This window comes from Pinus tabuliformis, chromosome 8 (assembly GCF_031772625.1).
Source record: "Pinus tabuliformis cultivar Carrire ecotype Pingquan chromosome 8, CPIR1, whole genome shotgun sequence".
NCBI lineage: Eukaryota > Viridiplantae > Streptophyta > Pinopsida > Pinales > Pinaceae > Pinus > Pinus tabuliformis.
In genome coordinates, this window is record NC_142294.1 from 843,132,786 (window position 1) to 843,151,271 (window position 18,486).

The 18,486-nt window shown below is 37.7% G+C and overlaps 1 protein-coding gene across 3 annotated transcripts in view; it reads right to left on the reverse strand.

Moving 5' to 3' along the window:
- The window catches only part of LOC149238210 (mitogen-activated protein kinase kinase kinase 1-like), a 63,639-nt gene that overhangs the window by 24,890 nt on the left and 20,263 nt on the right, over nt 1-18,486 (reverse strand). For all 3 annotated transcript variants that reach the window (XM_089372940.1, XM_089372941.1, XM_089372942.1), the window contains exons 2-7: nt 15,080-15,164; nt 14,762-14,824; nt 14,178-14,335; nt 13,928-14,003; nt 13,777-13,836; nt 11,158-11,265 (exon numbers count right to left, since the gene is read on the reverse strand). In XM_089372940.1, the coding sequence (XP_089229066.1) occupies nt 11,158-11,265; nt 13,777-13,836; nt 13,928-14,003; nt 14,178-14,335; nt 14,762-14,824; nt 15,080-15,164 (550 nt within the window). The remainder of the gene's footprint in view (nt 1-11,157; nt 11,266-13,776; nt 13,837-13,927; nt 14,004-14,177; nt 14,336-14,761; nt 14,825-15,079; nt 15,165-18,486) is intronic.

Here is an 18,486-nt window from a genome sequence, read left to right on the forward strand (position 1 = left end):
GCAAAAAGGCTCCTTCTGTATCAATTAGAATTGGCAAAGAGAAACCAAGTGAGGTAGCTTGTTGTTTGTCGATACCATGTAAGATAACTTCCTGTTGTGGGATCCTTGCTAGATTAGATGTGTCTCTTAAGGATATGGGTGCTCCACAAGATGAAAAGACACTGAGCTACTGGTATATCAAGTCTTTCTCTCTACCTAACAAGATTCAAGCTGTAAGAAGATTTCTTGTAGCAACACGTGCCTATTGCTTTGCTCAAAAAACTTAAAAAGCAATTATGAACGGCATACAACCTTGTTCAAAAGAAGATAGCTCCAAAGCATAGCAAATTATACTTGGAGATTTGGGTTGTGGATTCAGTCAATAACTCAAACTTATAAAAGTAGGCCTAAGCTAAGAAAAAAGCATATCTAGTGAGCACAAGACACAATGAGATAGTGAGATCTTAGCGATTGGGTGGTCACGGACATTCAGCCAAATGTGCAGATTCCAGAGGAAGAGAAGGAGGGGCAGCAAGAGAAAAGCATCCAGCAGCAAGCAAGATCGAAGGAAAGGTTATGAGGGTTTTATCAGCTGGAAAAATTCTAATTTCTGCTGTTTGTAATTTTCCTCAGTGGGCATTTAATTTCCCAGGGTGGGAAGAGCCCTTCTATGCTGTAAAACTAATGTTAAGGGACAGCAGATTTCAAGGGTATAATTTTCTGTGAATACATGTATGAGATTGGCCATTTTGCTTTTGCTCATTTTTTTTTATTATTTACTATTAAAATCCTAGCAATGCTGTTTATTTAGTAAGCTGAAATTTTTAATTAATTTGCAGCAAGGAAATCCACTGGAAAATAAATTTGCCAGTTGCTGGGGTCTAAAAGAATGTTCAATGAATTAATTCACATGGAGCAAACAGCTCAATGATAATACAAAGATATTTACAAGAATAGAAACATCAGGTTTCTATGTAGAATATCGAACAAGACAGTTTCATCTAAGAAACTGCTAAAAGAATAAGAATAGAAACATCTAAAAGACTGAGCATTACTAAATAGAGATATAGAGATATATTCTAATACCCTCCCTTAATGCTCAATCTATTTACAACACCAATAGACCCGCGAAATTTTACAAATTTATCAGGACCAAGAGGCTTGGTAAAAATATCGGCGGGCTGCTCTGTGGTGGGAACATAGTGCAACTGAACTGAGCCGTCTTCAACCAGCTGTCGAATGTAGTGGCAGTGAGTTTCCACATGCTTTGTTCGTTCATGAAAGACAGGATTCTTGGCAAGTGTGAGCACTCCCTGATTATCACAAAACAAAGAAGTAGGCCCTGTCTGAAAAACATGCATATCTGCAAGCATACGACGAAGCCAAACTGCCTCACAGGCGGCCTTCACTGCTCCCCGATACTCTGCTTCTGTTGAGGAGAGAGCCACTACCTGTTGCTTCTTACTAGTCCAAGTAACAGCTCCAGATCCTAGACTAAACACATACCCAGCTGTAGATTTACGGTCATCAACCGAACCGGCCCAGTCAGAGTCAGTGTAGCCACTGAGAACAGGAGTGGAGCTGTGAGTATATAAGAGGCCATAATCAGAAGTACCACGCACATATCGTAGCACCCGCTTTGCTGCTATCCAATGATCAGCTTTAGGAGCTGACATAAAGCGAGAAATGTAGCTTACTGCAAAACTGATGTCAGGTCTGGTAGCAGTAAGATAGATGAGACTGCCCACTAATTGCCTGAATAAAGTTTCATCCACAAGAGGAGAGGATGACTGTGCTGAAAGTTTGAGCCCTGGTTCCATAGGAGTCGTGGCCGGTTTGCAATCCTGCATTCTGAACCTTTCCACAAGATTTTTGGCATACTTGGACTGAGAAAGAAAGATCTGATTTTCAGTCTGCCACACTTCAACCCCCAGACAGTAATGAAGAAGTCCCAAGTCTGTCATCTCAAAAGTTCTGCATAGATCTTGTTTGATCCCATGGATCAAATGTGCAGAGCTGCCAGTAATGATAAGATCATCCACATAGACAACTACAAACAAGATATCATCATCAGTATGCTTGATATACAGGTTTGCATCAGATGGACTCCGCTGAAAACCCTGATCTGTCAGATACTGATCAATTTTTATGTACCAAGCCCGAGGAGCTTGTTTCAATCCATAGATTGCTTTAACTAACCGACACACTTTCTGTTCTTGACCAGCAACCTTGAATCCTGGAGGCTGCGTCATGTAGACTTCTTCTTGGAGATCACCATTTAGGAAAGCACTTTTTACATCCATCTGATGAACTTTCCAATTGAACTGAGCTGCTAGGGCAAGCACCAGCCTGATAGTACTCATCTTGGCTGTAGGAGCAAAAGTCTCCTCATAGTCGATGCCTTCCTGCTGTGAAAATCCTCGAGCCACAAGCCGAGCTTTATACTTGTCTAAGGTTCCATCAGCTTTGTATTTGACTTTATACACCCATTTGCAGCCTATGGGTTTTTTGTCTGCAGGAAGATCAGAAAGAGTCCATGTGTGATTCTTCTGAAGACTCTGAAATTCTGCTTCCATAGCCTGTTCCCACTCAGATATACCCTTAGCTTCTGAATATGTTTGAGGCTCAAAAGTACTGTGAAGGTTAGCCATAAGAGCAAAATTGACTGTAGACTGTTGTCTGTTCTTATGCCTAGAAGTTCTACCTTCAAGGAGCTCATCATCCCGGAGATCACCTATGGTTTTAGCCCACCATTTTGGCCGAAGAGAAGAAGAACCAATATCAGGATTAGAGGGACCAATATCAGGAGGAAGAGAAGCAGGCTCAAGAGCAATAGGGACAGCAAGAGGGGGATTAGCTTCTGGAGGAAGCTCAGATAGAGTAGTATCAAATCTTGATGCTACATCATCCCTCCCATCAGATGGACTGACTGGAAGAAGAACACTGTGAGGCGGATCCTCAGAACGCTGCTCAGAAGAAGAAGACTGAAAGAATCCTCTGTCTTCATCAAATACTACATCTCGACTGAAGCTAAGTCGACCAGTGGCTATATCTATCAGCCTATAAGCCTTGTGATGATCACTGTAACCTGTCATCATGAGTTTCTGACTTTTGGAATCCAACTTAGATCGCTTAGCAGATGGAATCCAAACATATGCAACTGAGCCAAAAACTTTGAGATGATTGATCTTAGGCTTACGACCAGACCACACTTCTTCAGGAGTCTTCCCTTTAACAGCCTGAGTAGGGGATCGGTTAAGAAGGTAAACAGCAGTAAATACTGCTTCAGCCCAGAATTTGTTTGGAACACTCCGGTGTTGTAACATGGAACGAGCCATTTCAACAACCGTGCGATTGCGACGCTCGACAACACTGTTCTGCTGGGGAGTGTAAGGTGTGGTGAATTGACGTTTGATGCCATGAATATCACAGAAGTTGGCAAAAGCTGAGGAACAAAATTCCCCCCCATTGTCGATCCTAAGGGTCATGATATTACAACCAGATTCGTTTTCAACTAAAGTTTTAAACTTCTGAAAGGTACTAAGAGCATCAGATTTATTTTTTAAAAAATACACCCACATCTTTCGACTGAAGTCATCTACAATAAGTAAAAAGTATTTGCAAGCAGTTATAGAAGCTGTATTCATAGGACCACAAATATCAGCATGAAGTAACTGAAGTACCTGGGATGCGCGCCAAGATTCTCCAGTTTTGAATGACGACCGATGTTGCTTTCCCGCTTGACAGGCGCTGCATACCCCCAACTGCTGAGTCTGAATATCAGGTAATCCTGACACAAGTCCCTCCCGAGAGAGCTGAGAGAGATACTGCATATTGAGATGCCCATATCGCTGATGCCATAGAGTACTGATGGGAGAGACACGAGCTGCTAGTGCCACTTCTGGAAAGTCACCGGTGTCAAGTAGCCTGTATAGACCATGGTCCTCGAGGCCAGTAGCAACTGTCAGACTGGTTTCCCTGTCAATGATGGAACACTTGTGTGCACTGAACACAACATCAAGCTGAGGAGAATTCCTCATAATCTGACTGACAGAGAGCAGATTAATCTCCATACCAGGAACATAGTATACATTTAGAAATATGAGCGTGCGTCCACCAGACTGAATTTGAACTGTACCCCTGCCAGCAACAGTGTACTTTTCACCTCCACCAAATACAACTGAATCACTGAAAGGTGAAAAGTCAATAAACCAATCACGCCTGTGAGAGAAGTGGCGTGATGCACCAGAATCAATGTACCATGCAGAGGAAGGAACATGTTCTGAAGACCTTTTAGCCATAAAGGCGTAAAAGGCAGAATCTGTCTGCTCGGAATGTTCTGCAACATTCGCTGTCTGATGTGACCCTCCCTATTTCTTTTGTTCAGCAGCAATCCTCTGCCTGCAGTCTTTCTTCATGTGACCGAACTTGTGACAGTAATTACACTGTACACTTTTCTTCCTGTTAGGATCAAAAGACTGAGATGATCCTCTCTGCTGAAAAGACTGAGAGGACTGATATTTTGCAGCAAATGCATTTTCCAAGGGCACTGATGAAGTACCACTACCAAACTGCTGTTTCCACCTATCTTGCTGCAGAAGTTTGGTACATAAATCTGAAAACTTCAGATCAACATTTGTGGTTGTAATGTTGAGTGTTTCAATGAAGTGTTCATAAGATTTTGGTAGACTCTTCAGGGTAATGACTACCATATCTTCTTCCTCCATGGTCCGACCAATGGCGTCGAGCTGATCTCGAATGTCTTTAATTTTGTTGAGATGTTCCTGTAAAGACATATGTTCATCCATCATGATGGAGAACAACTGATTTTTGAGAAAAAAAACTCTGCTTTTATCAGATGTCTCATGCAATTCTTTCAACTGTTGCCAGATTTCAGCAGCTGTCTTGCCAGAAGGGATCTGTGGTAACTGATCATCAGCGACAAAGAGCTTGAGAAGCATAACAGCCTCTCGATTTCGATCATCAAATTTATCTTGATCGGTCCCGGCTGTACCTGGACGAAGCTCTTTGCCCAAAATGAGTTGATCAAGACGCCTGTACTCAAAAATGGTCAGCAGTCTTTGTTTCCAAATGTTATAGTTGCTGCCATTAAACCGTTGATTTCCTTCTAACATCAGATTGGTAAGTGTGGCCATTTTCACAAAGAGAATACAAAAGTATGACACACAAGAACAATGTAGCTGACTGCTTTAAAGAACAGACTTTCTCCTGTCTAAAACAATAGTAATACTGCTAATACAGTTCTTCCACAAGAGAATGCCGGTCTACCATAAGAGTATACTGATGCAATAAACAGATGTCACAGGTCTGAGTTTGTAATGAACACGGTCAGGATCACAAAAACATTCCGCTGATTGGTAACACACTGCCGGCAACCAGAACCACAAATACAGCAAATACAAATTTTGAACAAATGGACCCACATGTGCTGTCTCAGGTTCACGCTTCTAATGAATGACGATTGCAAAATATAACAGCGATTGCAAAATATAACGGTGACAATGAACCACGGGTTTCAGATCCACGTGGTTTGACTTATAAATCCACAGGCGCTTGCAAAAGACACAGGATGCGTGATATATATATAGAGCCACGGGTACTTTATAAATCCACGGGTTTCAGATCCACGTGGTTTGACTTATAAATCCACGGACGCTTGTAAAATACACAGGATGCGTGATATATAATGAATACACAGGTTGCGTGATGTATATATAGAGCCACGGGTTTCAAATGAATGTCACGGGATGCAAAATGTATTGCCACGGATACATAAGCCACAAGTTTGACAGCGTTTAACAGCAAAAAAAATTGACAGATGCTCGCAGATCGATTTTCAAAACACAACTCCGATTTTCAAACAAACAAATGAGTTTTGAAAGTAGAACACCTGGATCACGAATGCTGAGAAATTCCACGGTGTGGTCGAGTAGCCGCCAGGTGAAGAAGAAGATAGCCGGATCCGTGATTCCAAGCAGAACTGACCAGCCAAAAAAAAACCTGCTTCCACGAAAACAGTCACCGCCACAAAGTTATTTCTTTAATAAAATGATCATGCAAGAGAAGAATCCATTTCTGTATCGAGATGGACGACTGTAAGCTTTTATCACAGCGAGCAAAGCCGAGGCTAAGACTCAGTGAAGGCTGCCTGGCTTACAGAGGGCTCGACCTTAGAAAGGACTCAAGAGATTACGATGCAAAGAGAATTACTGTTCAAGAAGAATCTCTTAACCTTGCTCTGATACCATAAAAGAATGTTCAATGAATTAATTCACATGGAGCAAACAGCTCAATGATAATACAAAGATATTTACAAGAATAGAAACATCAGGTTTCTATGTAGAATATCGAACAAGACAGTTTCATCTAAGAAACTGCTAAAAGAATAAGAATAGAAACATCTAAAAGACTGAGCATTACTAAATAGAGATATAGAGATATATTCTAATAGGGTCAAGGAAAACTAATAGGCAAGGCTTTCTGGTTGTAGATTTGTTTGTTGCTAAGTTGCAGGAAACGTGGGGGTAGGGGTCGTTTCCCCCCTGAAACGGAAACGAAACCAGGAAACGCGTACCGTACAGCCTGGAAACGTGTTTCCGGCCGTACTGGCACGTTTCCCGAAACGGAAACGTGGCAGTACGGCCGGAAACGCGTTTCCAGGCCGTACGAGCCACGTTTCCCTAATTTAATGTGTTGTTTTTTATTTTTATTTTTTTTAATTGGTTTTTAAATTTTTTTTTAGGTTTCCGGAAAATTCTAGAAACCTATTCTAAAGTTATAAAAGAGCAGTTTGTCTCATTCTCTCATCACACTATTCAGCAAGTCGTTTCTCTTGGAGACTGGCAGTTGTTTCAGCTAGGGTGTTTTGAGCAGTGAGCAAGCTCTTCATCAGCAGAAAGGAATTGGAGCACTTATGGTTTTATTCATTCTGTGAAGCGCAATAGGTTGGGCTCACAGAAGCAGAGGATCTTGTTTATGTGCACTCCAACCTTTGCCTTGCATCTCGTAGGGGTCCAGAATACAACAGTGGTCCTTCTAAAGAATGGGATGTGGATGCAGAAAATCCTGATTTGGATCTCTCTCTTGTTGCCCTGAATATTGAGGCCGAATCTGGAAGTGGAATTGGTGCATCATCTTCTTCAGCACCACCATCCACTGTTGAGCATTGTGCTGCTTCTATTTTTTATGAGGATTGTTATGATGAGGATTAGTCTTTTGTGACTTGTCTCTATAGTTCTTGCAACCTTATAGTCTTTATTGTACTTGCAGCCTCATATACTAATATAAATAAAGGCTGATTTTGGATTTTCCTATATTTTTATTTTCATTATGTGATCATTCATGACTCATGAGTAAATGTGATGTAAATTTAATCTTAATGTTTAAATGTAATAAATTATAATCATATAATGTAAATGTATCATTAATGCTTTATGATTGCACATATATATATATATATATATATATATATATATATATATATATATATATATATCATTTTTAAATATTTTTAATATATATATATATATATATATATTCGCGTTTCCCCGTTTTCAAAATTTGGGGAGGTCGCGTTTCGTATCGCTTCCCGTTACAGAAACTCGTTTCCGTTTCCCCGTTTCTTGCAACTTAGGTTTGTTGCATTGTCGCATTCACATTGCATCGTTCTGCAATTTTACTACAGGATTTCAGCTCTGACAGATTTGTTTGTTTTGATATGTATGTAAAATCATCAACCTGCTATGTGTGCTCCAATGGTTTCCAGTTTGGTTCAGTTGTTGAAATTTGGTACCGGAGGACAGGTGGTTCCCTTGGGCTTTGATCTTTGGCCTAGGGAAAAGTGTCCAAAAGAATTTAATTTTTCTCCTAAAGTGACTTTATAATTTTATAAAGTTAAATCTAATTTAAAAGTGACTTTAAGTGATAAAGTTACTAAGCCTAATTTTAAAGTGACTTTTATAAAGTCAATGAAAAATTAAAAAGGAAAAGTGACTTTGGAAATAAATGACTAAGTGGGTCTTTATTAAAGTAGGGTGAATTAAAAAATAAAAAGTGAGATTTAAATGAGCATTTAATCTCAGCCTTAGATCTCAATCTATTTCAGCCATTGGATTTAGGGATCACCCAAAAGTCACTTGGATCACCCAAAAGTCACTTGGGGTTAGATTAAAGGAGGAAAAGGAGGAAAATGTCATTAATTCTTTCATGAGCAGATTGAGAGAAGGAGAGCAAGAGAGCAAGGGAGATTTCTGGACAGTGAGCTGCGGAGTTTCAGCAGCGGAGTTTCAGCAGAGCGGAGTATCAGCAGCGGAGTTTCAGCAGCGGAGTATCAGCAGCGGAGTTTCAGCAGCGGAGTATCAACAGCGGAGTTTCAGCAGCGGAGTTTCAGCAAGGATGAGTTTCAACAAGTCTGTACAGCAGAGTTTCAGCAGGGCGGAGTTTCAGCAAGGCTGAGTTTCAGCAAGGCTGAGTTAAGTTGTAAAAGTTTGCTTGCTGATTTTTGCTGAATATTTCTTACTGTAAAAAGGCATTTTCCAGAAATAAAGAAGAGCTCTCAAACTGGTTTTCCCCAAGAGTTGTAGGGGGTTTTTCCAGGGTCACATTGACCAAAAATATCAGTGTTTAAGTGTGTTTTAATGGCTGTTTATTACTGCTGATTTTTATTTCTGCAATTTCCAGCATTCTGTAAAATTTTCAGAATTTGTGTTTTCAGCAAATTTATTTTTTTCAGCTTGTTAAATGTATGGTTATGGGAAAGGGCATTTAACTATATGGGAGAAATAAGGAGAAACTGAAAACCGGGGTGGGAAATGAGAAATTTCTACATCAGTGAGTGTTAGTTACCTTCTATTTATCTAGTTCTTTCCTCTTTTATTAAATTTTAATTTTTCCTAAACTTTCCTAAAGTTAGGACTTGGGGTTTTTCCAAATTTAAAAGTTTACCTATGAAATAAAAAGAAATCCCTTGCTGTTATTTCATGCTTCTATTTTTTTGCCTTTTACTTGGTCCCGCACATTCTACCTAAGGCTTCCATCAATCTCCGCAAACTCATGGATATTGCCCTTATACTATGTAGTAAAATAAGAATATACACAAATTAATAAAAGTTGTGGAATATAATCTTTTATTAAATGGAGTAGTCGAGACTCGATACAATGGGGGAGAGTAGTTGTGCTAACCAATTGACCTAAGTTCCTAAGTATCAACATTCATATTAATTACAAATAGCTAGCCTATCGTTGATCAATACTTTTCTAATGAAATAATTCTTAAATTAAATACTAACATACAAAAGAAAAGAAAGAGAAGGAAACATCCAACCTTGGGATAACCGACATTATTTGGGGTGTTATAGTTTAAATCTAGGTTATGTCTAAGGACTACCTATTCATATTTATGTGGGTCCATAAACCCCCTTAGAGAGGACGACCTATTTCTTGAATATGTATATAACTACGCACTCACGTATCGCTTTGTAATCAACATCTTATGAGCCATTTGCTCTAATTATAAGTGTTTTCAGCCTGTGGGCACTTATACATGGCATTTCTCTCTATTTTTGTTATCCTCTTTGAAGGGGTTCATCAACTAAGATTTGAAGTGATTACGTGAAGTGTTTATCCATCTAAAATCACAACATTTTTAAGAGCTGGACTTCTGATAGGTATAAAATTGCTTATATTATCATTTGTCATATTTTGAGTACCCATCAACACAGTAAATATCAAACCTTGCTAGAACTTTGTTTCTATGATGCTTGTGTGTCTTAATTATTGATGTTTTTTGGATTTGGAGAGACAATTGACTGGAGAAAGTTCATGGTTCATCCATCTGTGTTAGCCTTTTCCCTAAAAATTGTCTGAAATTTGACCTGAGAGAAAGAGTTAATGCTTTCGATAATCATATAAACTTAATGCTTCATTGTTAGAAATAGTCAAAAAATTGTTAACATTATAGAGCTCATCTTTGAAACAATTAATCATCCATTCATGTTTTAATACACTATCTAGATTCTAAACTAGAATGCATATGTTGATCAGTTGATCTTTATAGCTCGGACAAGTGCTCCTACATAGGCTAGGTGTCAAGCATGCAGAAGATGTCCAAAATCCTCTTTAGGTGCTTGCTCATGAGGAGTAAGTGATTAATATGATTTCTTTCCTAAGTCTAACTTAGGAAAAGCACATTGATTAATTTAATTGATTAATGTTGGCTATTGGGCTAAGTTTCTAAGGATAAATAATTTAATTATTTAAGTGAATTAGATCAAATCTCTACCGTTGATCTAAGTGGGTTAGGAATTAATCCTATCCATCTATCACTTTGGAGATTGGAGGTTAGGGATTTAGCTCAAGATGAAATTATAAAAGAAGCCTAAGGGAGAGGATGAAGACACACAATCAAGGCATTTGAGTAAAGAGACTTGCATGAGTAAATTGCAAGATTGCCAAAGAGAGAGACTGAAGAGATCAAAAATGAATGCAGCTGAAATTCACCAAGGGGTAGAAGATCAGCAGGTTGGTCACACAAGTGGAGGGCCAAGAGGTCCAGCGCAGCACCTGTGAGGGCCAAGAAGGTCCCAGAGGGCCACATGTGTGGCGGATCAGCTAGTTGGATGAATCTGAGGAGCAATTCCACCAGGTTTATTGCTGTAATTTTCTGTCTATTCTCTGAGGGTCAATTTCCTTGTTAAGGAAGCCCTAACTTTCCTGAGTTAATTAAAAGTGAAGGAGAATTTGTTGGGCAGAGGGCAGAATTTTCTGTAGTTTTTTTGTGGTTGATTTTATGTTTTATTTCTGCTGCAAATTTTATTTGTAAAGTTAAAATACCAGTGTATTTATTTTCAGTAGTTTCAGAAAAAAAAAATTACTGGGTGAAATAATTTATGGGTATAAATAATTGTTGAGAAAAATCAGACCTGCTGTTAAAGATTAACAGCATACAGCAGTCCAATTCATCTGACGTGATATTTTTCACTTAATAGGAAACAAGATCTGATTTCAGGAAACCAAAAGTAAAAAGAAATCATTTTATGGCATGTGGCAGTGCATCAGAAATACCTGCATGTCTACAGCTTATGCTGCTAACCCATGTACCTTAAAGCAAGAGAAGCTACCGTCAAAAACTTTCCATAAAAAAATGAGAAAGATCCTCACCCATTCTAAATCACCATTGGGTGGTCTCCGAGTTAGCATCTCCAACACAGTGCAACCTAAGCTCCATATGTCAGCAGGAAGCCAGTATGATTTTCGAGGATTAATAACCTGTATACAAGCAAAACATAAAAAGAATGTAAATAGCATTCTGTATAAGCATTCTACATGTTTCACAAATGTGACAATAATTTAACATTTATACTTATCTATTCAGATGCCACTTACCTCTGGAAGATTGATAATGCAACAAGATTTTAAAACTAAAATAAAGATCCTCTTCAAATTAAATCTACTCACTCACTAGAGTTGATAACTAAAGAAAATTCAGAGGGACAAGTCACAAACTATTGTTTTCAGTATCAAAACAACCCTTCAATGCTAGTTTTCCTGTTTGTAGTTTTTTTTACTGTTAGTGATATTATCATGCCTCCCAAGAGAAGAGAGACCCTGCATGGAACTATTGCCAAGTTATTGAGGGAAATATGATAAGCTACAATTGTAGACAGTGAATTAACTGGTTGGGTGGGTATTCACAGGCTGAAATGCCACTGAAAAATATTAAAAGTTAGTTCCTGCCCAAATGTGCTCGTTGAATAAAAAACCCAAATACGAACAATTGTTGAAACCCTTCATGCAGAAAAAGCCAAGGTAAAAAAAATTGTGGTGAGATAGAGAGAAGTGGAGAGATCCTTGGACATGATAGAAAATGAAAACCATAATTTTGAAGCCTCTTACACTTATCCTTCTAAGTATCCCTTTAGATCCATCCTTCCAAGTCACAAGCATGACACACCTATACCTAGGAGGAAAAAAGTTAACTCATTCTGCCTACCCAGCACCACCCCTAGTTCTTGGCCCACCATTGATGGCAAATGCAAGAAGGAATGTAAGGACTTTGCTTTCCAAACTTTGTTCAATGGCGGTATGATGCAGACATATATGTTAATGTTGTCCATGCCCTCTATTACTAACCTATGATAGTCGCTATAGTTGCATGTGGTTCGGACTTCAAAGATTCTGATGATTTGAGAGGGGCACTTTTACAGAATTAAATGAAAAATAATAGATGTGACTTTAGGGAATTTAAAGGATCTTTGAGATAAAGAGGATGCCCCATTATGTCCAATAGATGCATTGATGTCATAGACATCAGAACCACATATATTTCAATATCCCCCATGCCCTATATTACCAACCTATGATAGATGCCATAGTTGCATGTGGTTTGGGCTTCAAAGATTTTGATGATTTGAGGAGGTCACTTTTACAGAATTAAATGAAAAAAATAGATGATGACTTCAACGAATTTAAAGAATCTTGGAGAAAAACAGGATGCCCCATTATCTCCAATAGATGCATTCATGGCATAGATATCAGAACCATTGAACTAGATTGGAACCAACCAATCAAGAGTGATTCACAACAAAAACAGCCCAAACCAAAGGCCAGTTCGATATAGAATTGCTCAAACCTTAGGGAAGTACATTAGTTGGACCAGCCCTCGACAAACTTGAGCCCATCTGCAGATTCCCAATGCCAAAAATAGAAAAATAAAGAACAAAAAAGAAATGAAAATGTGTCAATCCCTCCCAAACCCCAATTCATCATTATATACTGAAACATTTGATGTATAATGACTTGGATTTACATTGATCTACATAAATATATCTTTTTAATTAAAAATTGCATATTTTATGTATTTTTTAGCCAACTAGTTCCGGTTCTGATAATTTTCAGGGATGGAAAGTACCAGACCATAATTAATTTTTCCCTTTCTTGCGCAAGCAGAAGTATGTTTCTAAGGTCAGTAGATGCATTCAATTAGCTGAAGGATGGGAACTTATTATTCGACAGGGGCACTTTTCCATTAGGAAGTGAAAAAAATATACAACAACAGGAATGAATTTAAAGAGTCTTAGAGAAAAACAAGATACATGATCATGTTCGAATGTTGGACTGCTGTAAAGTCCTTAACCATAATCAAGTCCTCCTTTCTGACCCATGAGAAACTATGCTTCTAAACTTGATGCACTCAGTCAAGTGAAGGATGGAAATTTGAAAATTATTATTTGAGCTTTTGGATGAAGTAGTTATAAAGGTGGAAATGACGAATTTGTCAGGTCATCACTGAGAATGCCTCTATCTATGTTGCTGCAAGTAAGTTTTTGGAGGATAAGGCTACAACATCTCACAGCCCACACTTAGAGTGAGTCATAAATAGATCAAACCTGAGAATCAAAATTCACAAGTGAACAATGCATACCTCCCAAGTCACAGTAAGGACATGGATGCCTAAAGGCTAATAAGCATAGAGTTACATTTCAGCCTTGCACTCTGCCAGCTCAAATCAAATGAAAACAAATCCTATAGCAACTTAGGCTTGTAAACAATGGATGCTTCTGATAGGAGGACCACTTCACTTGGGGATTAATAGCAACAAACTCAAATGCCTGACATTTATACCTCACGACATGTGATTTATTAATTTAAAGGAACAAAAATAAAAATCCATATAAGAATGTCGATGACTCACTTCACATAATGCTAATATATACAGTATATAAACCAGCTGTAGATGCAGAAAATCCGAGAAATAAAATAGCTTCTGAAAATGCTAACCTCAGGAGCCATCCAATAAGCACTTCCTTTGCACGACTTTAATTCATTCAACTTGGATGTCTGTGAATTCCAAGAACAGGAAAAGCCATTTATATAAAAATCAAAAGCCAATCAGTAAATATACAACATGATAAAACTGGTAGATTTATACCTCTTTGGCCAACCCAAAATCTGCAAGTTTGATTAGGCCATGGGCATCCACCAATATATTACCGCACTTAATGTCTCTTCAGGATACAAGGCCATAATCCAATTCATTCAGTAGAGAACAAGGTTAAATGGCTCAATTATGGCATTAGTGTAAAACTAATATAAAGATATTATGCCTTTAACTCTTTTAGAATTCATGATGTTTTAGAAGAAGCATATTAATAAGCCAAAACTCAAAAAATATATATCACCTGTGCATGACATTACTATCGTGAAGGTACTTTAGTCCAGTTAGTATTTGTCCTGTATATGCACGAACTTGAGAATCAATTAAGCGGTATTTTTGATAAAGTGATTGTAGTGAACCCTGTGTTACCAGCTCAAGGAAAATGTACAACTTTTCAGATTCCTGCATGAAACACAATGAAGTGTACATGTGAATACTTATCAAAGATCCCCACTGCCTGCAATATTTAAAGCATCTTAAACCTTGAATTTTGAGATAGACAAAGCAGATCATCAAGCACAACCCAAAAAAGCATTGTCAGATAATCCTAGGAACTACTTCGATAATGATGAAGCATAGACAGACTTCAGAATATATAGTATTTGCAACTCAGATGGCCTTGCCATTGGAAACTTCCACTGAGAAAAAACTCATGTTGCCTAAATAATGTAAAAGTGGATATTGATAAGAAAAAAGTTGGCTATAACTACAAATTCACAATTCCTGTTTCTTGCCTTCCATGTGTCAATGGATAGTTACCATTTGCCTGGACCTTTCTAGTATAACAGTAATGGAAGCAAGTTATGAAAAATGAAACGAGAAATTTACCTGGTCGGTGCCAAGATACTGAACGATGTTTTCATGTTCAAATCGACTTAGAAGAGCAATCTCCTGCAAATCAACTCAAAATTGTCAGATTTTAACTAAACCAAAATAATATAAGTTTGACTCTTCATTTTAAGTGAATACTTACTTCCATGGTCACATATGTATTTAAGCACAAAACTGGAAATGTATGCCATCGTACATGAATAAAGGATGCCATGACATACATAATCACAAGAAGCTTCCTCTCTTGAATCAATTAGGAAATTAATATCAATATTGGCTTCCTTTATTATGTTCAATTACATAGCTGTGCCTTACCTGTTCCAGCTGAGAAATGCACTGTTTTGCACCAAGACCTTGCTCTACAAGAGAAACCTCCTTAACTGCAAAGAAGAATCCAGTACTGGAAAACAAAATGGAAAGTCAATATTAAAATATGGAGAAATTAGTCTTACAAAGAATAAAGAGACTCCATATTTATCAAAAAACAATACGCCAAAGCCAAAATCCTTCTTACAGAGGTTTGAAATGCTAACATGAAAAAACTTCATATAAAGACATATCTCAGCACAAGAAAGTGTCCATGGAACTTTTGAAATAAGATCTTATAAAAATCGAGAGATGACTGCAATGTGCAAAAATTACTGTCCAAGTTCCCATCTGAACTACAGTCATTCTAATAACAAAGGTTGTGTTTGACAGTTATTTGGTACATTAGCTGAGTATTGCTCCACATTTAATCCACCATCCCTGTAATAATATAGACTACATTTGATATTTATCAGGTGTACTTCACATCTATACTATACAGTATAACATGAACAGATTTCAAGGAAGAAACAGTGTGTAATCATGAACACTGATGTTTCAGGTGTAACCCATCATCCATCATCATAAAAACAGGAATAAACTTGTGTGTCGATACAGTACAGTTAAAGATATCAAAATATGCAGAGGAACAGGTACAATCAAATAAATGGAAATATCAGCTTAGATTTATGGGTTTCATAGGTAAAAGTGTGAATATGAGGGTTAAAGGGTCGGCTAAAGATTAGAAATCTGTTTAAAAAAACATTCAAGTTACAGAAAAAGAAAGGCTTATTATTGCAACCTAAAAATAAGAGGTTGAGTAATAAAGTAGAAAAGAAAATAAAGTGGATGGGTAACCAAATAGAAATTAAATGAAAAGAAGTAAAAAGCCAATGTTTAGAAGGTAAGTTTTAAAGTTAACAGGAAAAGTAAGGGGTGAAAAAAAGTTGAATGAGATTAAAAGAGAAGGGCAATGTATACTACACTTGCAGTGTAGATCTGAACAAGCATTTCTTTACTGTATATGTATTAGGATGGGAGCACTGTTCAAAAGCATATGTGGTAGATAGCATCTGCAATGAGATCCTTTTAAGTTTTGATCCACATCAGAATAAAGCTCCTTCTAGTGCTACAACAATAATAGTCAGTGTTACCTTCTAAATCTGCACCTGTAAAATATTCAAGTCCAAGCAAGAATGCAAACCTAAGGCACTTCTTAGGAACCCTACCCAATGTCACCTCAGTAGGATTTCCCTTCACTTTAGGCCCGCTCTCCTTCAGCACAAGGGGGGGTTTCCCTATGTGAGATTGCTAAAATTCCCTTATAATCTTTTTTAACAAACCATATTTAGCAATTGAAAAATCTGTGATGTACAATGGATATTAATGGTAAATTCAAGTGGATCAGTGCCTATCCTTGGGCAAAATGGAGTCAACACACTTAAGCTTTAAATACTTAATGATTGACAATATTAAACCCAAAAAGGTGCTTAAAACAGCAATCAATCCCAGTCATAACAGTGCTGCAAAATCACATTCTAGCCAACATACCAAGCTCATAAAAATACACTATTACTTTTATTGCATTCTTGTCTCTTCACATAAAATCAGAATCTGAAAAATGAAGTAAAAGACAGACTTTTATTAAAGAGAACACCACAGATACATATCATAAATCATATCTGAAATTAGGATCTTGAAAAGGGCAATAGAGTTTCTTTTCAGACCTCTCAATGCTGAATATAAACACTGGGACAGCAGAAACATTTCCAACATAAGAAAGAGGAAGACAAGGTACAACAACAACCTTACAAATGATGATAACAGCCCTGAATACTTGCTCAAATATCAAATAAGCTCCAAATATGCACAAGATATCTTCAACTACAGCCCAAAGATCTAGGGATTTCTTCACAATGAGAGGGAAGCCTCTTTTCCATAGGCTCACCTTGAAACCTAGATAGAATAAAATATTAATTAGAAATGTCTAGATGCCCTTAGAAAAGAGGCGCTCCATCAAATCAGCCTTCGAAAAGGTCAAGAGATCCAAATGTCACCTCCTCAAGCTAGATATCCCCCCTGAAAAAATATTTTCTTATTCTTTGTGTCATTCTAGAAGATTCTAAGTAGGATGCCTCAATAAGGTAGGGGTAATACTTCACAAATAACCTTTTAAATCCACTTTCTAGATTCTCCTAGTGGCCACTCCACATGTATAAGCTTCAATGCTCCCATCAATTAACATTTAAATGGATAGATGTGCAATGTGTGGGCCAAGATGATGGAAGGCCTCGATAAAATATCATTCTATGACATGAATATAAGATTAACCCAAAATAGCTGTAAAATTCCTTAATTAGAGTTCAATCATCCTGATAATGGCCTTTAATATGCCACATAGCCTCATTGGATTATGGGTGTTCACAAAAAGTGGCATACAAGATTGCCAACTTGGCAAGCGTCAAGACATGCCTCCAAATATGGAGAACTTGTCTTATGAGATGTGAAAGCTGACAAAAAAGTTGCATACAAGATTGCCAACATGGCAAGAGTAAAGACATGCCTCCAAATATGGACAACTTGCCTCATGAGATGTGAAAGCTATCAATGAAGATGATAATGCCTCAAATATGCAAATATGCCTTGGGAAATGAAATCACGCATCAAAAGTAACCATAATGAAGTATTACACATCAATAAGTGTGACAGCACTCTATTATCTACAATGCCTTGCTTGATCTCATGGTCACAATTGATACATCCATTCATGTTTGAATTATAGAATTGCACTTGGGATATCAAGCTTGCATTCGCATTATTGTTAACATTATGGTAGTTCACATATCCTAAAACAAAGTGCAATGACGAATAGAACATTGCCTCTATCAATAAAAGTCCCAAAAAGTACTAATGAAGAGTTGATTCAAACTTCATTGACAACGCATGACCAACCAACAATTTTTTTATTTGGCAAACTTCTGATTAACTTGGCAGCAAGCATGTCCATCTGTTTTGTGGGAATATTACAATGAAATGTAGCCAGTTTACAACCTCAAAAACATCCCTTAGCTGAGGCACCATGATTGGTTTGGGGGGCGGCATTCTACTCCACTAAGTTCACCCAAGAATTGTACCTAACTCCATCTACATAAAGCCCTCTTCGTGGAGGCAAAACGATTCACTAGCATAAGAAAGACACCCTATGAGGGGCAAAACATGTCTCCAAGAGTGAACCTTGGTGAAGGGTCTGAAACACCCAACTTTGCCATCATACCAAAACACCATTGACTACCAACTGCCAATAGCTTATTCCAGGGTATTATTTTGAAGCATTGCAGCAGAAATCAATCCAATTTATAAGGAAATAAGACTTCAAGAAGGGTCCCCTAAGTGTGGCAATGTACAATGTCAATCAA